The 26,073-nt window shown below is 42.3% G+C and overlaps 1 protein-coding gene across 1 annotated transcript in view; it reads right to left on the bottom strand.

The window, feature by feature from the left end:
• PIWIL4 (piwi like RNA-mediated gene silencing 4) overlaps positions 1-22,025 on the bottom strand; it is a 39,974-nt gene extending 17,949 nt beyond the window's left edge. Inside the window, exons 1-8 of the mRNA XM_067747647.1 lie at positions 21,951-22,025; positions 19,558-19,689; positions 16,334-16,548; positions 11,760-11,881; positions 9,075-9,155; positions 6,811-7,008; positions 4,713-4,824; positions 337-460 (exon numbers count right to left, since the gene is read on the bottom strand). Of these exons, the coding sequence (XP_067603748.1) occupies positions 337-460; positions 4,713-4,824; positions 6,811-7,008; positions 9,075-9,155; positions 11,760-11,881; positions 16,334-16,548; positions 19,558-19,618 (913 nt within the window). The 5' untranslated portion in view covers positions 19,619-19,689; positions 21,951-22,025. The remainder of the gene's footprint in view (positions 1-336; positions 461-4,712; positions 4,825-6,810; positions 7,009-9,074; positions 9,156-11,759; positions 11,882-16,333; positions 16,549-19,557; positions 19,690-21,950) is intronic.
• Positions 22,026-26,073: the final 4,048 nt, after the last annotated feature.

Raw genomic sequence — 26,073 nt, 5'->3', positions numbered from 1 at the left:
GAAAATTAAATCACGTGGCTTCTTAGCCTAGTGAAGTTCAAAAAATGCGGAAGAACAGCTTGGTTTTAGGAAAACATCTGGGGACCATTTTAACATCAAATTAACAAACAGAATACACGAGATAAAGGAAATAGATAGCTTTCACCGTGCTGAGCAATTACCAAAGAGCACTCTACCCTTCCACTTCCTCTGTGATGAAATAAATAACTTAAGGTTCATCCTCCATGGGTTAAATTAGTGCTCCAGCACTCAGCTAACTTAAGGAGGCTCTACCCACCGCAAAGTATCAGGAATCTGTGACTGAGAGCCTGACAGCGTATAAAACGTAAACATCACCTGTTAGAAAGCAGAGCTCGGGGATCAGGTGGGCCATCCGGACCTCAGCGTCATCATTTCTCTTGCTTTTCAACAGACTAACGAGCACTGGCTGGTTTAGGTCAGATAAGGTAATATCATATTGCTGTAGGATGCAAGATTAATGAGGGAAAAGTTAATATGGAAACACTGTAAAACGAGCATCCTTGCTTATGAGCAGCAAGGTAATCCCCAAATGAATAGATAAGCAAATCCATTCAATAGAGGAAAAAAAGTTCCTACTAATCCGTATGGTTACGTACTCATTTCTACTTCCTTCCTAGGACCTATCTCTTATATCTCAGGGTCAGTTTCATGATTTTATTATCTTTTCTAATGCAATACTGTTGTTTTTTTTTTCATTCATTTCCTTGCTCTCTTCTGAGTTTCATCCAGAGACAGAATAGCCTTCAGCTAGCTCCATCCATAATGCCATGACCCCACTGCAGCATTTCCACCGTTGGAGACTGAGGCAGACTGCCCCATGTATAACTAACTGGTTCTAAGCGCCTGTGCTCATTTTGAAAATACCTATACACAAGTTGGAGGCAAGGGTTATATTGAGTCAATCTCAGATTTCCCAAAAGGGCACAACTGTCCTTCATTCCTAGGATAGTATGACGTTATAGGGAAACAGCTTTGAACTCCAACAAATGTAAATCTGATCCCCAGCTCTTCTATCAGTGCGTACATGGACTGTGACACTGGGGAAGTTACTTACCTTTCCTCATCTATGACATGAGGAGAACGGTAGCTCAGAGGTGTCCCATGTAAACCACTAGCGTGGTGTCTGGTTTATAATGAGTCCTCAGCAATCATTAGTTCCTACCCCACCCCCTTTCCCTTTGTAAACTTGAATTTCAACATTCTCACCTTGCCACGAGTTCATTTACCTTCCAACGGCAAAGTTTCCAATGAACACTCATTGCCAGTATAATTTACTCAATACTGATGACAGAACAACTGGAATTATAATTTACCAACTGCCTGGCGACTATATGACACTGACATCAATAATTATAATTAAGGAAGCTAGCAGTGAGTGCTTCTCTATTCAATTAGGACTTTAAGTCTTTAAAAACAATTCAGGAAATGTGATCATTGCAACAATGCTATGGCTGAAAAGCCTGGAGAAGGCTTCACAGAGAGTTTTTATATGTGACTTCATTAATTCACATCTCGTGCTTGCTATATTCCAGGAACAGCAGGGGATACAAAGATAAAAGAGGCACAGTTCCTACGTTTACACATAACTACATTATCTACAAAGCAAAGTAGACCAGTAGCACAAATAATATATGCTAAGCACTTATATTTTCCCTCATTTAGTCTTTTTTTAATGGATGTGTACTATGTTTTTTTTTTAACTGAAGTGTAGTTGATTTACAATGTTGTGTTAGTTTCTGGTGTACAGCAAAGTGATAGTTATACAAACACACACACACACACACACACGTACGTATTCTCTTTCAGATTCTTTTCCATTATAGGTTGCTACAAGATATTGAGTATAGTTCCCTGTGCTATACAATAGGTCCTTGTTGTTTATCTATTTTATATATAGTAGTGTGTATCTGTTAATCCCAAACTCCTCATTTATCCCCCACCCTTTCCCCTTCGGTGACTGTAAGTTTGTTTTCTATGTTTGTGAGTCTATTTCTGTTTGGTAAATTAATTCATTTCCTCCTTTAATCTTAACCACGATGAGTCAAATACTATCATCATCCCCTTCACTGATGAGGAAACAGCATCAGAAATTAAGTAACTTTCCCAAGGTCCCATAACTGTACATTAGCACAGCCAGGATTCATCCCTTAAGACCTGGGAACCTCTGCTTGTTACACCACTCAGGACTGGGTCCCTCGCAAGGAGTAGGGAACAGGGTGGTAGTGAAAACAATTTCTGGCTGGTAAATCAGGGAAGGCTTCGTGAAGGAAGTAGAATCCAAGAGAGAACCTTGAAGAAAACGTGGGAGTATTACAAGTTCCAGGAACAGCTCAAGCAAAAGTGGGACATGTTCCAGGAAGAGGATATTCCATTTACCTGGAACATGGCCAGGAATTCTACCCACTAAGCTGTGTCATCAGCTGAACTTTACTCTCTCCCGTGCCCCAATTTTCTTAGCGTTTGAAAATATTTTTCATGATAAGATAAAATAGAGAAATATAAAGGTCAATATCAAGATGTCTTCCACTTTGAAAGTTGACTGCATAATAATTAGCATTCCTTTCCTAGGACAGAGAGGAGGACATTCTAGAAATTGGCACCATTTTCTTTTTCTCCCTAATATATATGCAGTGAACCACAACTCATTACACAGGAAAGTGAGTGGGATTTTATCATGATTCCCTTTTCAAAATGTCACGTGTCCTAATATACATCAAAGAAAAATGAATCTAACTGTGCAGAAAAAAAAATGTTTAACCAACTTTGTGTCTGATAAACGAACACTTATGGAGCACATTTTCTGCACAAGATGCTTTGCCAAATGTCAAATGCCATCTGTGTTCTGTAAGGAAGACGTGTTCTGGAAGCAGTGTGGAATGTTCTACAAGTGCTCAGGGAAGAGAACAGCTAGCTCTTCTGTGAGTGTGAGAGGGAGCAAAGTCAGAGAGGACTTCACTAACGAGATGACATTTGACCTTGAAGAGGAAAGGTACAGTGAGGCTTTATGCCAATGTCTCTTGAACATGAGCGAAGGCTGAGTGACAGCAAGTAGACTGGGGTGATGGCAGCATGGGGTGCGTGGTGGGAGTGCCGTGAGAGATGAGGTCAAACTGTGTGATGCTACAGTTGAAGAAAGGAAGTGCTCATCACCTGCAGGAACTGGACTAAAAGCTCTGCGTGGACGATTCAGCGCTTACACAACTGAACGAGGAGGTGACGGTAAAGATGAGGAAGGACCAAAATGTCTTCCTGAGAGGCAGAATTCCCAAGGAGAGAGGGAAGTGGGAAAGACAATGAATTCAGTTTGAATTATGTTAGTGTGAGATGCCTGCAGGATATTCATGCAAATACAGTCTGAAACGGAGATGAGGATATAATTTAGGAATGAGGGCAAGGCAAAAATACCATATTTGAACAATCTCAAAATATGAAGCAAAGATCCTCTGCAAGGGGACCGTGGTGAATAATAGCATTTAATGTCTGGGGGAAACGAAGAAGGAAGATGTCAAAAGAGGCTGAGACAGAACCACCTGAAACCTAGCAGAGAACCACCAGGGATGTGTGGAGGGGCCAAGGAAGAAGAGTTCAGCTCAGTGGGAGTGGTTACTAGTGTCCAAAGCCACCAAAAGCCCCTCCGAATAAGAACAGTAGCTGAATTTGACCTTGGAGGGCTATTTCCATAGCAGCAGAACCGGGTACCAGACTACTGAGGTTTCAGGAAGGAAGAACTGAAGAGGTGCTTGGAGCTAGTTTAGACAACCTTCTAAAGAAATGAGCTAAGGAGGAAAAAGAGATCGCTTTTCCTGAAGGTATAGAAAGGTCAAGGCAGGGTTTTTGCTTTCTGTTTTTGTTTTTAAAACAGTGAGATTTTGGAGACTGAAATACGACTGCACATTAAAGAGAAGGCACCTCTGAAAGGAACTGAAGTTGGATGGTGGGGATGAGGAAATTGTCATCCCTGTGAATCAAGCTCCCAGAGTCAGCAGGAGATTCCATCAGTAAATGTTTGAGTACCTACTAAATGCCACCCTGGGCATCCAGAAATCAAGAGCTCAGCGTTGAGGAGGGGAGTCAGACCCTCCGTGTCCTTTCTGAGATAGTCGTCTGCAGCTAAGTGCAGGGAGGGGACCCAGGGGAGAGCATCCTAGGGCTCCCTTAAGAGCTGACTGCTGAGCTGAGTACTGAAGGGTGTTCAGTGACCGGCTGGCCATGAGTGGGCATCAAGGAAGAGGAAGCAACATGTGTGAAAATGCATAGGGGGGTAACTGACTCGAGGAACCACGAATGGTGGGCACAGCAGAACCCAAGAAGGAAACAGGGGATGGTAAGTGATGAGACTCAAGAGACAGGGAGGGGCCAGATCATAAAGGACCTGGGGAATTCTGCTCAGGAGCTTAGATCTGACTTCTAAAGCAACAGAGAGCCATGGGAATATTTTAAGCGGGGAAGTGGCATTATCAGATATGTTTTAAAGGAGGTAACTCAGACTACAGGAAGGACCACAGGAGACAGGATGACGGTCTGAGCCGATACAGGAACGGTGGAGATGGAGGGGAAGGGACAGGTCAGAAAATTATGTCAGAGGCAGACTCAGCCCGACAGACTGGGGAACTTGTTGGATTGGAAAGGAACAGGGACCCTCTTCTGAGCTAAGCAGAAGGGAGATGAGGATGAAGGAAGACAAGTCCCACCTGCTTGTAGTAATCCACATAGGTGATCTCGGTGCCATCCCGCTTCTGGAAGGTGTGCGTGGGCTTCACTGACCAGTCAATGTCATCGATGCGATAGGTTTTGTTATTGTATCTGGTAAAGGCAAGAAATCTTTAAGTTCTTTTCCCAAATCCTACAAGGTAAGTGGCTCTTTCACTATATATATATATATATATTTTTTTTTTTTTTGCGTTACGCGGGCCTCTCCCGTTGTGGAGCACAGGCTCCGGACGCGCAGGCCCAGCGGCCATGGCTCACGGGCCCAGCCGCTCCGTGGCACGTGGGATCTTCCTGGACCGGGACACGAACCCGCGTCCCCTGCATCGGCAGGCGGACTCTCAACCACTGCGCCACCAGGGAAGCCCTTCACTATACTTTTAATTCAAAGTATTATTCTCAAGAATTTCAGAAATTATGAAAGATAATAACTCAAGAATAGCCACTTTAAAAAAGAAAAAAGGATCAGCTCTTATCTGAGAAGAGCATTAATTAACTCTTCGTTCACAGGAGGACCTCTACCAGTGGGAGAGTCATTAGACCACCACGTGCTTTTCTCACTGAGATACACTGCCACTTCAGGTAAATCATTCTTAAATGTTCAAAGGCTGAAGCATGGCTCAAAACTTTCCCATCAGCTTCTGGTGCCACTAAGATTTTCTGAACTCCCAACTAGCGCTTCTGATAAAAAGCACCCCAAGCAGGCTGATGGACCACCCAATTCTGGAAGCCTGCTTCCTCTCCCATCTAGGGCTGGCCTGGGCAAAACTGCAAAGCAGGTCGGCTGAGATCTTTCTAAGCTCTTTCTCCCCTTCATCAGGTACCGTGTGGCCTGGAACATTCTCTCATGCCACCGCAGCCTTGGGACAGAAACCTCCTTGTCAGGTTTCTTCTGGGCTCTGGGTACCTTGCAGGGTGACTCTGAAATAGTGTGATAACTTAATCCATGAAGATCATGACAGGAGAATAAGGGGGCAGCGTGGAATTCAATCCGCACCACCTCTCTACTCTGTAACCCAGAAAGACAACTTCAAGTGGAAATTCCAAGCCAGACTAGGAGAAGACTAGTGCATCCTCTAAAAGAAGTGTCCCTGGACCAGCAGCTGCATAGGCGGGGCTTTTTGGTCCTCACGAAGTCACCTAACTGCCCGTGTCCCATTCAGTTGAAATGTGCATTGATGACAGATGTATACACAGACAAACCTAGAGACTTGAAAGGTCTCAGCCTTGACGGCCTCATAATCTTACAGCAGAGATGAGACACGGACCTGATGTTCTGTCCTGTTGTTACTGAATCAGACTTGGGTCTGCTCACCCACGCACAGTAAAGCCAGTCTGCTGACACACTGGGTTGTGGTGAAGGAAATGTGCATCAGATACTGTCATTTGGGTACTTCAGAGAGGAGCTAAGAAAGAGGATATGGGGCAGAAGTCTGCCTGGGAAGGCCCCATAGGGTCCTGCTTGTTTACACTGTGATGTAATAAAATGAAATAAAATGGCTCTAAAGAGGTGACTTACAAACACTGGACTTTGGGAATTGCCTGGCGGTCCAGTGGTTAGGACTCCGAGCCTCCACTGCCGAGGGCGCGGGTTCAAATCCCCTGTCAGGGAACTAAGATCCTACAAGTCGCATGGTGTGGCCAAAAAAAAAAAGAAAGAAAGAAAGAAAAAAGAGCACTGGGTTTGGGGAGCAGCACAGGGGCGGGAACTGAATAATTCCAACTGAATGGACAGGTGGAAGCTTCAGAAAAGCAGTAACGTTTGAGCTGGACTTTGTGGGAGCAGAAATGTAAAAGGCAGAAATGGGGGTGGGGGAACCAGGCAGAGGGGCTGGAGCAGCAAAATGCAGACCACTGGCGGTTAGGGGAGAGGGTACAGCAGGAGGTAAGGAAGGACCAGGTCAGACTGTGGACCACCAAGCATGCCCCTCGAGGAAGCCTGCACTCTAGACAACTGAGAACGGTCAGGTCTGTAACAGGTGAGTAGACTGATCAGGTCTGGGCTCAGGCCAGTGCCCTGTTCCCACACGGGATACATAATGCATTCTCTAGAGAAGAGTCTATTTAAACGCAGGCTTTTACCTTGTAATGACAATGAGCCCAATCAGCTGTTTCTCACACGTCTGGGTAAAGCAGGACATGCCAGTTTTGTGGCAGAGATCCGTCATGAATTCTAGAACAGTCTCATTCCTGAGTATCTTATAACTCACGTCAGCACAAAACAGGAGCCTGCTTTCGAAATGTGACACAGAAACGGCAAACCCAGGCCAAAGGGACAATCTTCAAAATAAATAAATAAATTGTAATTAATAAATTTTTTTTAAATGTTTTAAATGTTATATCAGGAAAACAATAAACATTTTAAAATGGCGACTTTACATTCCAATTCTCTAGATTTCATGAAACAATTTTTCTTTAATCTGATTTCTTTCAGTGGCTGACTTAACACTTCAGTTATTTCCAGCTGGAGTGTCTTTAAACATATATTTAGGATAAAATACATTCCTGTAGAGCTGCATTGTTTTGACCTTGATACTACTGACATTTGGACTGGAAAATTCTTTGTCAGGGGCTCTCGTGTGCATTGCAGGATGTTTAGCAATACCCCTGGCCTCCACCCACTAGATGCCAGTATCAGCCCCCAAACTGTGACCACCAAAAATATCTCCAGACATTGCCAAATGTCCCCCTGGGGAGCAAAATCGCCTCTGGTTGAGAGTACAGCTGTAGGATTAAAATGTTTATGGGGGGATCCATCCCAGCATGAAAACATCTAGGTTCAGAAAAGCACACTGGCTCAATGGTGAAGACAATGACTACACTTAATAATGAGATTAAGAAATAATCTAAGTGATATCACGTACAGACATACAAGGAAAACTGGAGCAGTGGCTACACCCCCTTTCCACATTTATGAATATCATAGTCTGAAGTCTTAAATAAGAAAACGTTATGGAAATGGCATGAAAGAAGAGACAAATATTTTTTAAAAATCATTTCAGTTTATATCTTGTGGACTTCATTTGCTGTGATACTCATGCCAGTTTTCAGGACAAGCATATGCACTAGGACCAGCTCTAGCTCAGCACAACACTGGGCCCACGAGGATTTCTAACCCAGGTGGAGAGATAAGTGACGGGGGTGAATGAATAGGATGCTTTAGACAGACCACTCTGACACACTGAATCAACATACAGAAACCCTGCCCTTTTCCTCTACCCGGCAGAAGCCAAACTCCCTGCCTCCACTTTCTATCCTTTCTGTACAGATCTCCCTCAACTTATGATGGGTTTTCATCTTGATAAACCCACCATAAGCTGAAAATATCCTCAGTAGAAAATGCATTTAATACACCTAACCTACCAAACATCATAGCCTAGCCAACTTAAACGTGCTCAGAACACTTACATTAGCTGACAGTTGGGCAAAATTATCAAACACAAAGCCTATTTTATAAGAAAGTGTTGAATATCTCATGTCATTTATTGGATACTGTACTGAACGTGAAAAAGAGAATGATTGTGCGGGTCCATCACGGTTGTAAGTGTGTCGGTCGTTTACCCTCGTGATCGGGTGGCTGCCTGGGAGCCGTGGCTGCCGTCGCCCAACCTCATCAGCGAGTATCATCTCCACATCCGCTAGCCCGGGGAAAGGTCAAAGTTCACAATTTGAGGTATGGTTTCTACCGAATGTGCATGGCTCGCACATCATCATAAAGCCGAAATATTGTAAATCGAAATATTGTAAGGCAGGGACCATCCGAACTTCTCCATTTGTTTCGTGTCTGTCTTTGGGTTACTGGCTGCCTCTGTCTTTGGCACAGCTACTTATTTTGGAGAGCTGAGTAACAACCAGTTCAAGACACAGCCGATCACATTCCCTGCAGCATCTACCTCCCAGTTGAGGGTAAAAACTCTGCGAGTGTTCCTAACAGTTCACTAGGGCAGCTTAGCCGGCTTGTGTGTCTGACATCTGCTTACCCAATAATTTCCAATCAACCACCCTGGCTGTGTTAACATTCTATCAGCAAGAAAACAGAGCCCCAGCTATGTGGTATAACATAATAGAGCTTATTCTGCTCTCATTACAACTTGTCATACACAGAAAACTCAGTTTCTGAATTCCTTCTAGAATTTATGATAATGACCTAGCACACTAATATAAGAAAACAGGCTGCTAGCTTTTGACATTCACCATTCTATAAAGAACTTGAAAATTTTAAAAATCCATTATTTTTCATACCACAGAATCTCTCATAGGAGGCATAATGGTATAATATTGCATCATAAATTATGCTGTTCACATTATAACAATTTCAGAGTAACAGAAAACATAAATAAACCTACTTGTGCTGGGGAATTTCCACTGGCTCCGAAGGCTTATAGAAGTTCCGTCCAATCTGGTACATGGACAACTTTTTTAAGATCCTGCAAGTATATATTTTTAAAATCTGTTAAACAACCGTTGATAACAGTATACTTCCAAGTTTGTACGCATGCTGAAAGAAAAATAGTAGAAAAGTCCAGAACTCTTATTGTTATAACACTGGAAGGTTTAGCTGCTAAATAATCATATGAGTGTATATACAAGAACTATCACTTCATGTTTGGGAATGACACAATTGAAATGAGTTCTATCTCTCTGGGTTTAACTGCAATAAGGAGGTGGTCACTTTCCAGTTATGACTGTGACTGTAACATTCTGGTTGGTGTGGATGAGGTGAGAAAAGCCATGTCCACAGGCTCTTCTGGCCTCTTGCTTATTTTGAGATGAGGAGGCTGTTTCCCTTCTTTTTCTTTCTTATTTTTTGTATAGTTAATTTACAATGTTGTGTTAGTTTCAGGTGTACAACAAAGTGATTCAGTTATATACATTCTTTTTCAGATTCTTTTCTATTGTAGGTTATTACAAGATATTGAATATAGTTCCCTGTGCCATACAGTAGGTCCTTGTTGTTTATTTTACATATCGTAGTGTGTATATGTTAATCCCAAACTCCTAATTTATCTCTCCCCCCCCCGCATCCCCTTTGGTAACCATAAATTTGTTTCCTATGTCTGTGGGTCTATTTCTGTCTTGTAAATAAGTTCACTTGTATCATTTTTTTAGATTCCACATATAAGCAACATCGTATGATATTTGTCTCTCTCTGCCTGGCTTACTTCACTGAGTATGATCGTCTCTAGGTCCATCCATATTGCTGCAGATGGCATTATTTCATTCTTTTTTATGGCTGAGTAGTACTCCATTTTATATATGTACCACATCTTTATCCATTCATCTCTCGATGGACATTTAGGTTGCTTCCGTGTCTTGGCTATTATACATAGTGCTTCTATGAACATTGGGGTGCATGTCTCTTTTCGAATTAGAGTTTTCTCCACATATCAGGAGTAGAACTGCTGGGTCACATGGTAATTCTATTTTTAGTGTTTTAAGGAACCTCCATACCGTTCTCCATAGCGGCTGCACCAATTTACATTCCCAGGGAGGCTGTTGCTAATGAGGCTACTCAGGCTTCCCAGCGCTACCAAATGACAAGGTTGCCTCTTCAGCAACTAATCCTGGTCACCTTTGTAACGTGACACATCACTGATCTGAGGCTGCCCCATGCATGGGGGAAACAGGAGAGTTTCACGTCCGAAAACAGGGGTTCCAACTGCATGATTTTTGGCTGTCCAATGTCATCTGAGCCTCAGTCCCCTCATCTGTAAAACGGGGATTTTTTTTTTTTTTTTTTTTTTGGCGGTACACGGGCCTCTCACTGTTGTGGCCTCTCCCGTTGCAGAGCACAGGCTCCGGATGCGCAGACTCAGTGGCCATGGCTCACGGGCCTAGCCACTCCGCGGCATGTGGGACCTTCCCGGACCGGGGCACGAACCCGTGTCCCCTGCATTGGCAGGCGGACTCTCAACCACTGTGCCACCAGGGAAGTCCTAAAACGGGGATTTTAATCACACGTGCCTCAGGGCTCTCGAGTAAGGATCAAGGAAGCTCTAACACCACACAAAGAGCTTTGTCACTGCAAAGCACCTTGCAAACGTCAGCTGACTTAAAATAGTCCCCTCTCAGGGGGGCACATGCAAGACTGGCTGCTGAAGGGCATTTTACAGTGCTGAGCTGAGGCCCAGATATGATCTAAAGATGCTCAGCAAGATGTCTGACTAGAATTAGAAAGCAACGTTATCTGTGTGATGAAAGTTCCTTTACGTGCCCTACTCAGCAAAGCCCCAAACGCCCCGTCCTCATCCTGTCCAGAGGCCACTGTTGAGTGAAGGGCTCAAATCTTAGGTTCTTAACACATCCTGCTAGTGATCCACACCCGTAGCGGGGAAAACGGTGGTTCTCAAGCTTTCGTGCTCCCACGTGTCATCCGGGAAGCTTGCTAAAAATGTGGGTTTTCAGGCCCCACTCATGAAATTCTATTCACTAGGTCCAGTGAGGCGCTAGGGAATCTGCATTTTGTCGAGTCCCACCCAACATCCAAGATGACATGGAAGCAAGTGATCCTCAGGTCAGTTTGAAGAACACTGAGAAGCTTGGTGACAACCTCCCTTCTGCCCCCAGGGACACATGGGGAAGGAAAGGGGGCTGAGAGACAAGTGACAGCAGAAAGCAGATGCTGATGGCCTTTCACACCTAAAATCCATCAGCCAGGAGAAAAACCAATCCTTCCGTTTACTAACCCAGACACACGCATCTTTTAAGTCTGGCGGTGGAGGCTGGGAGCGGGCACAGAAAAAGAAGAAAAGGGAAGAGGCACCTGCCCTGCAGCCACTGAGACATCACAACCCTCGAGTCCTTTGTCTCCACACAGATGATACTGGATAGTAACAGAGGTGCCAGTCTGAGGCCGTGATGGACTGTGGTGTGTATTATTGCACAAGTACATGAAAGGATATGGAAGATTTCCCTAAAGATGACACTGCTGCTGGCACACTGCCTACAAAATGGTTAATACTTTTAATACCCAGGCTCTACCACGACAGGCATCATGAGCCTAAATTAGATTCACATTTAAGGCACTTTACTTCTTGAAGATGATACTGAAGACCTGCATGCACACGGGAGAACTTGCCGGCAGCTCCCTCGTCAGAGTGATAGTCATCTTTACAGTCTCGCCTCTTCGAGTTTCACTTGACAATTCCGTGACCTGAAAAAAGAAGTACTTAAAATGCACTCTACGGATTATCCTCAAGGGCACAGAATGTGGATATGCTAAAGCCGTCCCAACTTAATAGGCATTAACAAAAACAAAACTGCAGGTGTCAGTAATGTAATAATCTAATGATTACGTTACGTGTGGAAGGTTTTTTTCGCTGTATTTTGCTAATACCAGAAAAGCAACACATCTCTTTCCTCTCGAACTTCTTAATAGAGAATCAAAACCGGCCTCGGGGTTCAAACATTCAATCCAAAGAGAATCCAGAGCAGCGGTTCTTGACCTTTTTGGGAAGTGGGGGTGGGAAGACAGGTCACAACCTACTTTGAGAGTCTGATCAAAGTTACAGACATTCTCCAAAGAAAATGTCACATATGTACATACAGAAGCAATGTATACAATGTACCCATTTTCAGATGTTCACGGATGCCCAGAAGCCTACTAATGAACTTTCCTGCCCATCCTGGGTTCATGGATTTCAGAGGGAAGCCTCTCAAAAGTTCCTTCAAAAAAACAGAGGAACAGAGAAGAAGAAAGCAAAGGACAGGGAACAGACGAGAGGGAAACATAAATGTGGAAAGAGAGAGGAGAAAATGGTGAAAGTTTAAACAGATATGAAATCTGATTTTATTAACTTTTGTGAGGTCTAGAGAAATCCCTAGGGTTCTTATAATCTGGAACAACGTTCTAACAATTAGAATGAACGCATGAATAGGTCTTTATACCAGATGCCTAACTAAATTTAAAGCTCTTCAGATCAGGGAGGGCTCAGGATAGATTTCTGGAATAAAAAACGACAAATCAGCCAGTAAAAATCTATGATCAAGGGTTTTTCAGAAAGGTAAGGAATTACAAGAGGTCAGTTTATTAGCAGGCATTTATGTTATTTTACCCCTACTTTCCATGGTGAAAGTGTCGTTTTAATGGCTTTTAGGTTGAACCAAGAATGTAGGGCAGGGATAGTTCACTTCAGGGAAACAAAGAGAAATGTGTCCTTTCACAGGGGATGAAATATTTCACTGAGGCGTTTCTTGCTTCAGATAAAACTGTAGAGAAGTCAGAGGTGGCGAGTTGCAGGAAGAGCTTATCAACGTCCAGAAGTCTAAGGCGCAGGAGATGGGCGAGCGGCCCTCAGACTGCTGCCAGGATCTCAGAACAAGGCGTAAGCCAACGAAGTATGCAGGGATGAGTGGCTGGCAGCAGACGGTCCCCACTCAGAGCGTTATTCAGGAACCCCATTCCTAACAGCCAGCAAAGAGCAAAATCGGCAGCACCCCCTGCACTTCCCCCACCAAACACCACTCCTCCTCGCTTCCCACCTGTTCTGCATCCCACACCCTCACTCTCAGAGTGCGCTTTCACTTCCTCCTCTCCATCCACTTATCTAACGGGTTGGCAAGTCTTCGCCCTTCTACACCAGCAGTTTCTCTACTCCATTTCAGCTGTTCCAATACCAATATTTACCACCGAGCCCAAGAGCACGTGACGTGGAGTTGCACAGACCCTGGTTCTCTGCCTCTTGCAGCCTGTATGATGGGGAGCAAGTTACTGCAACTCTTTAAGACCTTTTCCCATCTCTAACGTGGGAGTGAGACCAGGATAACGAAGATTAAATGGGATAATTCATGGATATTATCCCTATCCGTAGCAGTGCTTTGTACCTTGCTCGAGTTCTTTCGACAGCCTGCCCAGATTATTCCAGCGGCACTTTATTAATCGTCCCACTTTGTTCTGTCAGCCATTCAATAGGATGTGATCAGAGTCACTGAAATGTAACACAGCTCTATGGAAACTCTCTCTCAAAGGCTTCAGTGGTCCACGGAGGACAGTTCTTGTTCCTCAGCAGGACATTCAACGTTCTCCCTACCTTTGGAGCCACAACTTGCAAGCCTTCCCAGCTAAGCCTGAACAACCAGAAGTTTCTAAACTATGCCCTTCACTTCCCATCTTTGTGCCTTTGCTCCTCCGGTCCTCCCCATCTCCCCCTTCATTAATTCAAATCCTGCCCAGGAGATAAATTAATGACCATTCCCACTGAAGTGTCCTGCTGGGAATAACCTTTCCTTTCATCACCTCTTTCTGAAGACCTTGGGTAAGACACTTAACCTCTCTAAGGCTCTAGGGGTGATGAGAGGATTAAATGAGTTCATGCATACAGCAGCCTGGCAGAGTTAAGTGCTCATCAAATGTAATCCAGTGGTAGGTGGGACATAAAACACAGATCTGCTCATCTCAAGAGAGCTGTGCTGGGGCTAATCCAGAGAACAACCAAGCAGAGCACCTAACGCCTCGTAAATGCTCGATAAATGCTAGCATAACAAAACCACTAATTATTATTATGCCGCTTATGTCATTCTATCTTGCACTGAATTTATTTGTAAATAACTTCAGTACTAAATTGAAATGTTTCTGACAACAAGAACCTTGTTTTATTTATCCTGGTTTCCTCCAAGGTGCCAGCACCCTGCCTGGCACACAGTAGGCTCTTTATAAGTGCAGAAGGAATGCATGAGAGTGGCAAATAGATGTGACAGGTGACAGCAACCTGGGTCGTGGCCACAGATGCACAGATGGGGTCTGAAAGACAGTGGAAGGCCAGGAGGCAGCAGAACAGGACTTCTAGAACTGCACTATTTGGGGGTGCAATGAGTGAATCAGTGGAGGGGCTCTTTCCATGAAAATAAGCATCCTATAAAGTGTGTAGGGGATGGATGGGAGCACAGGATTAAGCCTGAGTCAGTGTTAAGACCAGAAGAAAAAGATGAGACTAGCAACCTTTGTTAGGACAGTTTCTTTTTACTATCTCATTTTTACTGTCATTAGGTGGCAGGTCATATGTTGATAGAAATTAAGACAACACTCTTCTGTCTAAATCTAGTATCCCCTGTGTCTGGAAGACAGAAGCAACAGGTCTGATCTGTCACACCGCGTTTTCACCATCTATTTACTCCCTGCATCCTCATTAGACTCCATGCCCAACAATAAGAAGATGTGTGGCGTATACTACATGCTCACTTTGAATAAGAAATGAGTAATATTAACTTATTCCTAGCATCTGTAGAGTAAAATTCCTCCATTTTCCTTAGGTAAAATTGAAGAAAGCTGGACCATTCAAGGGGGCTATGTGATTTTAATATATCCAAATTTCCAAACTCTTACTACAAATGCATTTAGAAGAACAAGATCTTTAATGATAGTAATGCCCTTGAAATATATCATTTAAGTATGAGAGGCCATATTAGCATGCTATCAACATCTAGTCATAGGACAAAATATTGAGGGATCACTAAGGACTCATGACGAATAAAAATGTTTCTAAATTTACAGATCCAGATTTTCCAAGTCCTTAAATTTAATCATATGGTAGAATTTTTAAACTCCATATTCAGATGAAATAAACACTCAAGCAGCTCCTATAAGTCTCACAGTCTCATAAAAGGAAAAAGGTTCCAAGAGTGCTCAGAAACATACTTCTTGAGGAAATTAACAAAGATACACATGGAATCTAGAAATTTACATTTATGCTCTTGGTGTTCAAAATGCTGAACTTAAAAAAAAAAAAAAAAAAAGATTAAGCTTTCCAAGGGATAGAAGCGTTAAGTTTTAATCCAGTACTCTGTTTTAATTTTTCATACAGAAACCAGTTCTTTCTCACAATTTTCATACTGCTTTAGAACAAAGCATATGATAAAAACCTCAATAACAATACCTTGATTTTAGGGCTAAAAATGTGGAAGGCATAAAAAATAAAATAAAATAAAGGGCTATGAATCTTGCAATTGCCATATCCAATGGTCATAACCATTAAAAATATCCTTAAGATTGACATAAATAACTCCTATTTCATATGATGGAACAAGTCATGAAAGAAATGACACTTTTAGAATCAGGATTGATGTAAAGTTCTTTGGACACGTGGACACAATGTGCAGGAGCAAAAAAATGTAGAGTAAATTTAAAGCTCTTAGGCCATAGGGTAAATGGTGTTTTTTAAACTTTTTTTTTTTGGTCACACCCTGCAGCATGTGGGATTCTCCAATCAGGGATCAAACCCATGCCCCCTGCGTTGGGGGCTCGGAGTCTTAACCACTGGACCACCAGGGAAGTCCCTGTTACTTAAACTCTTGCCTATTTGGGAAAAGTTGAAAAGGATTCCTATTTCAAGGACACTTTGCCTTTAAAAAAGTAGTTGAAAAAGCAGTGTTTGTATTACAGCTCTTCTTTTTTAAATGCCAGACCATCAGCTTCTTAATTAAGAAATCAATCCTGATGAGGTCTTAATTAAGAAGTCTTTCGCTCTCAGGCATGGGAATAGGAAAGAGAAAAGGAGTGAGTGACATACTCATTCCAACTGTCATGAAAATCAGCTAACCTCTAAAATCTACATGAAGGAGTATAAATATATGCACACATGTGTGTATTAAAAAATTAAAAATACCATACCTTTTCTTCTAGCTTTTGGGAGAGAAAAAGGATGACACCATCAAATGCTTTTGCTTTGTTGGAAAGTTCCGTGTGACTATAAAGCAGAGCAATTCTCAGCCTTCTAGATTCTATATCTGGACTGTATGTCACATGATACTGGTATAGCTGCCAGTCCTGGGGCAAGTCTAAATTAAAAAGATTTGTGACCAGTTTCACAGGTATTCCACTGGAACCTGAAGAAAACAAAGAAAAAACATGTTTTAACCAAAAAAACAAAAAAAAAACCCATCGTGTTCATATTAATCACAGCATTCAAAAAATTTATTTGCATATGCATAATCGTTGCTAGAAAGCAAGGATTCTTGTTCAGTGACACAAGGTAAGCTCTAGTAACCAGCTGCCTGATAACCTTTGGAGCCCTGCAAGCAAAAGGATCCTGTGTAAGGCAGGCCTCATAAGAACCTGAGAGCAGACACTGACATTCTTGTTTTGGGGAGAAAAGAAACATCTGAATTCAACTACCCTAGGACTCCTTCCAAAGCTTGCCTTCCAGCTGATTCTCAAATCGATCAAGTAAGCATTTTGTAACCAAGCAGGACCCCATGGGGCCTCCCCCATATCCTCTGCTTTAGCTCCTTGCTGAAGTATGTAGGTAATAGTATCTAGTGTACATTTCCTGAATTGTTTTACAGATGCTAAAACCCCTACCAAATGGAAGAAATTAACTACTTGATGACCATTAGCTCCCTCCAGAGCTACTGGCAGCAAAGGATTGATAATATTAACCCGTTACCTCACCATCAACCAACCAGAGAATTGTGCAGGAGCTGATCACAGACCCTGGGGCGCCCCTCTTTCACTTTGCCTTTAAACATGCTTTGCTGAAACCCTTCGGGAAGTTTGGGCTTTTTGAGCACTAGCCGTCCTAGACTCCTCGTACAGCGCCTCACAATAAACGCTGCACTTCCCTTCACCACAGCCCAATGTCAGTAGATTGGCTTTACTGAGCATGGGGGAAGGGACCCAAGTTTAGTTCAGTAACAGTTTCAGATGCTACTCTGGAATTATGGTGCTCTCAGATTATAAAGAAACTCTCCAGTTTTTATCATGAATACAACCCCCATCCGCTTGGAAATCCAGATAATCAAAAGTTCACCATACTTCGGAAAATTCTGAAATCACTTCATTCAGTGATTAGATGGCTCTGTAGGTCCCAGCGAAGGTCCCCCAGAGATAAGGGGGCGACTGGGGATGGAAGAAGAAATTTTACATCTTCCCTGTGTGAGAACAGACAGGGCTCTGGGCTTCTGTTTTTTTGCAGGCACAGGGAGGCCACGTGGGCTTCCAGGAATTCCATCCCCTACAGAATTTTTATTCACCTCTTCAAAATCTACAGGACAAATTCAGAGATGGCCAAGATGTCGCTGGTCAGTGCCCAGGATGGCATAAACTCCATCCAGGACAGACTCTAGGAAGGCACAAAGGAAGTACTTCTCACCTCTCCTTGGAGGGAATCATCCAGTGTTCGTCTTATAGGAAAGAATTATCAAATAGTCACTATTTGCCTTTCTGGTGGAGGAGGTGGAAACATGAGCCCTGAGGTGGTGAGGAAGAAAAAGTATCATGTATACCTTACGTAGTATTCCCTCAGTTTTGACCTGTGTATCTACTGAGAAATAATGCACAACCTAAAAGGTAAGAGTTACGTTTTATTCAGCGGACAAAACTGAGGGCTTAAGCCCAGGACACAGCAGCTCAGTTCTGAGGGACTGCTCCCAAGAGGTAAGGGAAGAGCCAGGATATATAGGAGTTTTTGCAACAAAAACCGGAACATCATAAGATTACTTTTAATTAAGGAAAACCATATGTCTCGAGTTAATGAATTTAGCGCTTTTCTATGTTTGGGAAGATGCAAAAGTCAGGGCTCACTGAAATCATTCCTTTGATCTGCACCTCAGCTATCTGGGGCCAGTATCCTGTTCTTTCCCACCCTGAGTCTCCTTAGGGGGCGTCATTGGAGGGTGGCTGCAGTGACTGAAGACTTGGCAGCCGGCGCCCCGTTTGTCTCCATCCTGAGTTCCCTCAGGGCTCACCGTGGGAGCGGCTGCAGCGGCTTCATGGCTGCAACATCTTTTGTGTACTGATAAGGTAGGCAATATTTTTTTCATTGACGTGCAAATATCCAGTAGGAACAAGGAATCTTTGTGCTATTTTAATTAAAGAAAAGGGTTTTTTTTTTGTTGTTCTCCCAGAGGACATGGCAACATATTTTAGCTGCTTATATTAATGGACAAAGAGAAGTCATCTAGAATATCAGAGCTGGCAATACCCTTTAAGACCACTTACAACAGTGTGTTCCAACTGTAATCATGACCCATTAATTAGTGCTGCAGTTATGAGAGTAAGTGAGGTGAACCGTCATGTTTCATAGAAAGACTGGAATACAATAGAATGGATCGGAGTGTGCTGCCCATAGGAAGGGCAAGCATTGTTTCATGAAACTTTGTTTCAGTTGTGTTTGTGTAGTGTGTGTATGCTGGAGAACAATTTATGTACTTATTTTTGCTGCATGGTTTGAAAGAGTTTGAAAAAGACTGATCTGCATCAGTGAGTCTTAACTTTTAGAGGGAGTTACAAAGCCTTTTGAGAATCCTATGAAAACAATAGGCCTACTTTTCCTGAAAATACACATGCAATCCTAGGTTAAATTTCAGGGGTGAGCCCCGAATCTGCCTAAAGAATTCCCCAAAGAGGCTACATTTTTCTTTTTAGACCTCAAGTCCAGAAAGGTTATTCCCCATATAGGAAAAAGGTTGGGAAAGAGACAAAGCATCTTTGCTGACCCCTACCTCAGGTGTAAGGAGAAAAGGTTTTCAACAAGTGAAATGTAGTTCTGGAGAAAATGTTACTCTTCCTATTAATGAAAGAGAGAATTAAGGCTAAAACAACTAGTGCCTAGACAATGCTTGAATATAGCAGATGTTCAATACATATCTTTTAAGTCAATATATGAACTTGTTTATTTTATTAAATTTAAATTAAAATTTCTTAAGCAAAATTTGGTAACATTAAAAAAAAGTAAGAAATTCTCTGGCAGTCCAGTGGTTAGGACTCTCTGCTTCCACTGCAGGGGGTCTGGGTTCAATCCCTGGTCGGGGAACTAAGATCCCACAAGCAGCATGGCATGGCCAAAAAAATAAATAAATAAAAATTTAAAAATAAGTAACATGAAGACTGGGTACCTCTTTTGCAGTCTCTCACATGGGCCAATTTCTCTCTGGTACAGACACTCAAATCCATCATCTCTCGTCTGATTTTCCCAACTCTTTCCTTGAAGGTACATCCAGCATCACCAGAAGATAGACCACCTTCACCTAAAATATGAAGGGAACACCAAAATGTTATATATTATTAATATTATATACATCAATAACATTTCATGCTAGTGATATCGTTTACAACTATCATATCAAAAATGCATCTAGGGCTTCCCTGGTGGTGCAGTGGTTGAGAGTCCGCCTGCCGATGCAGGGCACACGGGTTCGTGCCCCGGTCCGGGAAGATCCCACATGCCGCGGAGCGGCTGGGCCCGTGAGCTGTGGCCGCTGCGCCTGCGCATCCGGAGCCTGTGCTCCGCAACGGGAGAGGCCACAACAGTGAGAGGCCCGCGTACCGCCAAAAAAAAAAAAAAAAAAAGCATCTAGAGGGAATTCCCTGGCAGTCCAGTGGTTAGGACTCCGAGCTCTCACTGTCAAGGGCACCAGGTTCAATGCCTGGTCAGGGAACTAAGATCCCGCATGCCCCTTGGCACAGCCAGGAAAAAAGATGCATCTAGAACCAAAGCTCAGATTTTTGTAGCTTTAATAAAACTGGCCCGCATTGCTGAAAACAGTCATGACCATACAGAAGTCTGCAGCCTGAAAATTGAAAACTGTGAAGGAAGCATGGCGTGTTTTGTTAGAAATAACAGACTCTGAGTTAGTCCTACCTCATAACATTTGGGGCTTACCTGATTCTCCTCTTGGCTAAGGAGAAAGCTCTATCTCCCTATATCCCACTCCACACCCATTTATGGAAGGCTGGTCTCCCTCCTGTAGCTCTTGTGTAACGCCCAAAGAATTACAGACTAAGATTGGCCACATCAACTTCTGTACAGATTGGGGCTGAACCTTTCCCCCTTCTCAATCACAAGAAGAGAAATGCCCATACACTGCCGTCAGTGTTTATGCTAGATCATTCCCCTGAGAATGAAAGTCAGCACGTCACCTTGGGACGTGTCACTTACTCTTAGGTTCTAGAAAATGGGAAATTAAAATCTGTTTCCTGATGACTATTTTCTTCTTTAAATGAGTACAAAAAGATGCTAATTTTTCGGATACAACTTTGGCACTTTGAAATGTGAAAATATAAATTTTATATTACAGAATTATTACTACAAAGTAATGTGGCTAATAGTATGACAAACCTCTAGGACACTGACTTGATCACTGTCCTTTGATACAGTCACTGTATGCAACTACCCCAAATGGCGCTACCCAATTGCCCAAAACTGCTGTCCATACCCTTCTCAGTGGAGTTGGAGTCTCCCAGGAAAATCACAAAATTTATTTAATTTTTTAAAAATTCGATTATTCTCACTAGATTATCCATATCATTTACTGCTCTTGGTTTCAAAAGATGTTTGATGGTTTCTAAAAATTCAATCTACCATAGAACGGTAGTTCCCAGAGTCTGGGGGTGGGAGGGGCACATGAGGAGTTCTTGTTTAATGGGTACAGAGTTTCAATTTTGTAAGATGAAAAACTGTTCTAGAGACAGATGGTGGTGATGGTTGCACAGCAACGTGAATGTCCTCAATGCCACTGGACTGTACACTTAAACACTGTTAAAATGGTCAACTTTACCTATTTTACCACAATTTTTAAAAATAAAAAAAAATCAGTCTACCCTCAAAGGATAAAGAGTTTCCATCACTTGCTAGTCACAAGAAGGCACAGCAGATGCGAAGGAAATTCCCAAAGAAAAGTTGGAATAACACTTGAATGGTGGCAGTAGGGCTGGAATTATAGGACGTTTCTACTGTTTAAGCCACCCAGTCTGTGGTACTTTGTCATGGCAGCCCTAGCAAATTAGTGCATCGGGCATGCCAAATTATACTGTGTGGTAGGGGCTACTTGGACTAGCACGTTGACAAGTATCTTGAGGCCAAACCTGGATTTGCAGGTAAGAGAGCCACCACCAAATGGTGAGGTCTACCGTGGGCGGGGAAGGAAGAAGAGAGAAGGGGCAACAGGCATGTGAGGTTACTACCATCCCTGCAAGGCAATGGTATTGGCATTTATGTGTCACAAAGAATTTAAAAATACGTTTTCAAAATTATTCAGTAAACAGACAGAATCAGAAAAACTGGTTTCCTAATATCTGGGGGTTCCCAACTGCTAAGCACCATCAGGAAATTCAGTGGCAGATTCTGTTTTTGGAAGTCCCAAAGAAACACAACAAACACAGGGGGATCCTTCAAAAAAGGAAGATAAGATGCTCAAGAAGTGAGTCTGTTGCTGAAAGGCTTAGTAGAGTCACTCCTATTCCATTCAGATGGGACGGAACTGGATGGAACAGACAGAGCTGCACTTACATTTCTGTGAAATCCTGCTGGTTCCCACGTGGTCACTGCTAGAAGATGCTTCACTGTCACTAAGAGCAACAGACAGAGGCTAAAATGGGGAAAAAATATTTGGTCAGATTTAAGATGTTAAGTCATAAACCAAAACTTTATCACAGGATGAGAATGGTATCACGTCCTATGTCATTGGATTACCGTGAGCTAGGAAAAGAAAATGTTGGCAGGTAAGACGCTTGAGAGAGGAGAAAAGATTGCCCATTTCAGAAAAAAGATAAGGACAAGCTACGGTATTCCCCATTCATCAATCTTTGATTTCAGTGCCAACTGTGAGCCAGATACAGCCCTTAGCCCCTGGAGGTGGAAAGAGGCAGAGGTGTGATCCTTGCACCCGAGGAGCTCATCAGAGCTCCTCTGGAAGGTGGTACAGGTGATCGCAGACCTCATGCTCCTGTAGCCTTCAGACATGGGGCCTCTGATGTGAACATATTTGTAGCAAGAAAATAAACTGAGCCCAGAGGATCTGGGCCACCAGCTCAGATGATGACCCTCCTGAATAAACTGCTCCAAAAGTTCACAAAACAGGTGAAGGGAACCATTAATATTTTCTCTTCAGCGTAATAACTTCTCTGTTCAAGAAGGTATAAATCAGCCTGCTAAAAAAAAATGGATGATACCAAGAGAAGACCTCTCTATGAGAGTAAAGGCATAGACTACTCACTTGAACACTTCTGGTCTAAGATATTGCTCCAAATACTGAGTTTTTGCTAAGTACTGCTCCAAATACTAAATGTAACGTCACTCAAAAATTGCTGGTTTGCCACTCAATTCAACCTAGTTGTCTAAGTCTAATAAGGAGCCCTATGCACAGTGGTTGCTCAAGAAACAGTGGTTGATTCTAAACTTCATTTGTGTCTGAGATTATTTCTTTTTATATATAAATTAGCGAGACAGATCATATTAGATCATATACCACATAATGGTACCTTTGAAGGGACAGCCATTTTCACGAGGAGACTTACAAACGAATGAAGTAATTAAAACTTAATGATATACTTGCCTCCCATTTTCAACCCTTTTCACTGACCGAAATATCTATATTAATATCTTACTCAGATAAGCTCCCCAACAGGGAAAAAAAAAAATGTGAGAAACCCTGGAAGGACTCAAAGTTGAAAGAGAAGATAAGCCACTACTTCATAGCAGAGAGGAAGAGATATCTGCCGAGGAAGGCGGTGTCCACGAAAGAAACAGAGGTAGGAGTGAGCGAGACAATGCCAGCTGCTAAGCTTTCTACCCACCAACGGCGAGGCCTGGATGCGCCCCACCTCCGCGGCGCTGGGGCTGAGGGCCATGCCTCGCGCCCTCGCTCGGGCCCGGCCGCTCATGTTCCAGATGCGCCCAGAGTGACTTCAAAGGCAGCCAAGTCTCAACGAGGGTATTTTGTCACCGGTACCCAGATGACAAGGCTGCGACGGAAGCGGTGGAAGTAGTGGCTCTCTGGGTTCTGGGCTGGAATGGCAGCCGAGGCGCACGAGTGGGTGGAGCCAAGCGCACAGCCCACCAGGATCCCGTGGTAGGGGCGGGGGGGAGCACGTGGGCGGGAGGCGGTGTGAGGGCTGCGGCCAGACTTCTCTTTTCATCCACAGCCCCCGCCATAGTTGGAATTATCCAGCTTTCTAGTTTTTGCCCATCATATGTGTATATAAGGTTGCATCACACTGTTACCTTTTGTCTGTATTATCTGCTCACTTCTACTCCTGGCTTCTACATGTCTTTGAATATGTCATGTAAATGTTGTTTCTGGGAAATGTCTGACTCACCTGCTGGGGGATGGGGAGCATTTATTTTAAAATGTGCATGAATGCCAAAGAAAACACAAAAGGGTAACCACCTCTTCATATATGTGATAGCTGTGGCGTTTTTGTTGTTGTTGTTTTTCTGTGAATTGTCTGTTTATATCCGTTGCTGTTTTAAATTGGATTTCTCATGATTTTCTTGTGATTTGGAAGAATTTTTTTTCTTAACATAGCAAATATCTACTCCCTATTTATGAATTATTAATTTTAACTTTGAAGTTCTTTATCTAATCAAAAGTCTCAACTTTGATGGAGTCAAATCTGCTAATTTTTAATTTTATGGTTTGTGCTTTTTGGGGTTTTCTTGAAAGAAAATTTTCCCTGCCCTAAATTTACAAGGATGTTATATGACATTTTCTTTTATTAACTTTGTAAGTTTACTATTCACGTTAGCTATCTTGTATCCTTCAAGTTTATATATATATATATATATATATATATATTTATATGATATGTAGAATGTGAGGTAGGGATCTAACTTTATCTCCCTATAGTGAGCCGTTTTCCCCGAATGTCATCTATTAAAATTTATGTAATGGTTTGTGCAGCCACGACCAGCAAATCACAAATTCTCATATATACCTAGATCTAATTTTGTGCTTTCTAGTTCTATTCTACGTATCTGTATCTGCTCTGCACCAGTACTTTACCACTTGTAATTGCTATTTCTTTATATTACTCCTAAAATCTGGTGGGGCAAGTCTTTATTCTTTGATTTTTTCAATTCATTTATTTTTTGCCAACTGTATTCTTCCATATAAATTTTTAAAATAAGTTTGTCAAGTTTCTTTAAAACTCCTTAATTTCTAATTGGCCTTGTATGGAATATATAAATTAGTTTGGGAAGAACTGCCCCTCTTACAGTGTTATAGTTCATTTATTCAAGTTTCTCTTTATGTCCTTTAATAGAGTTTAATTTTTTCATAAAAGTCTTGTGTATTGTTTAATTGATAGAAATTTATAGTTTTATTAGTATTTTGAAGTATATCTTGTTTTCATCACATTTTCTAATTGGTTATTATTAATATAGATACATGATATTGATTTTTGTAAGTTGATACTGTTTATCAAATTTGCTGAACTCCTTAGTTCATATAGCTTGTCCTTTGATTTCATTGAGTTTGCATGTAGATGATTATATCATCTACAAATAATAGTAACTTTATCTCATCCCTTTTATTCTTATTTCTTTTTCTTGTCTTATCATGTTGATCAAGTTTTCCTGTACAATGTTGAAAGTGACTGTGATAGCTGAAATTCTTGAGTCACTTAAGTGACTCACCCAAGGTACTACAGTTTGTGTGGCAGAGCTGGGATTCCAACTCTGGTCTATCTACCTTAAAGCCCACATCATATCCCCTCATCTCGTACTCATCTCCCTCCAAAAAGGTGATCTGCCTGACTTTAGATACAGCCTGTACTATAGAAAAAAGCCCCAGTCCTGTGTAAAATGCCATTCTCTTCTTTCTATTTATTTCCCATCAGAATACTCTTTTATTCAGTTGTCTTGGGAAATCATTATCCCTGAGGGCTGGCAAGTGCAAGAGGTATGATGGCCTTGGACAGAGATGGCCAGTCTTGGACTTGGCTCAGTGAAGCCACTCTAATGAATAACACATTTCTTTGAAAACGAATGAGTCTGACAGTTCTGAATGATCATAAACTGCATGCTAAAAAGTAGGGCAGGTGGAAAACAGAATCTGGACAAGGAATCTACTTTTGAAAATCTGTGCTTTGTTTCTGAATATAAAAATAATCTTTACCTCATGTTTTCCAAATTGACCACCTCCTGGTAAATTTGACTTGTACTGATGTGAGAACACTAAGAGTGATGAGAAATGCTGAGAACACATGTAGGCAACTTCAAACAGTCAAATCCTTTCAATTTTCCAAATACTAACTCATTATGAAATCAGAAATATCAGTTATTTCTAATCGTTAACTGCATTTTCAACTCCCTGTTATAATTACTATATGTGACATAAAAATCATTCACACTGTGCCCTGCACATATGATTTTTAAAGGCACTTATGTATTCCCTGTAATAGGGAATGTATGGCATGGTTACAAGCATACATGGGCTTTAGGGTCAGATAGACTAGAATTTACATCCCAACTCCATCACCTACTAGCTTTCTGACTCAAGAAAATGTACTTAATTTCATTTAGCCTCAGTTTCTTCAACTGTAAAATGGGGATAAAGTTATGCCAGGATTTCTCAACGTTGGCACTATTCACATTTTGGGCCTGATAATTTGCTATTTGAGGGGGTCTGTCC

This window comes from Pseudorca crassidens, chromosome 9 (genome assembly GCF_039906515.1).
Source record: "Pseudorca crassidens isolate mPseCra1 chromosome 9, mPseCra1.hap1, whole genome shotgun sequence".
Lineage (NCBI taxonomy): Eukaryota > Metazoa > Chordata > Mammalia > Artiodactyla > Delphinidae > Pseudorca > Pseudorca crassidens.
This window is presented reverse-complemented; position numbering and strand designations above follow the sequence as displayed.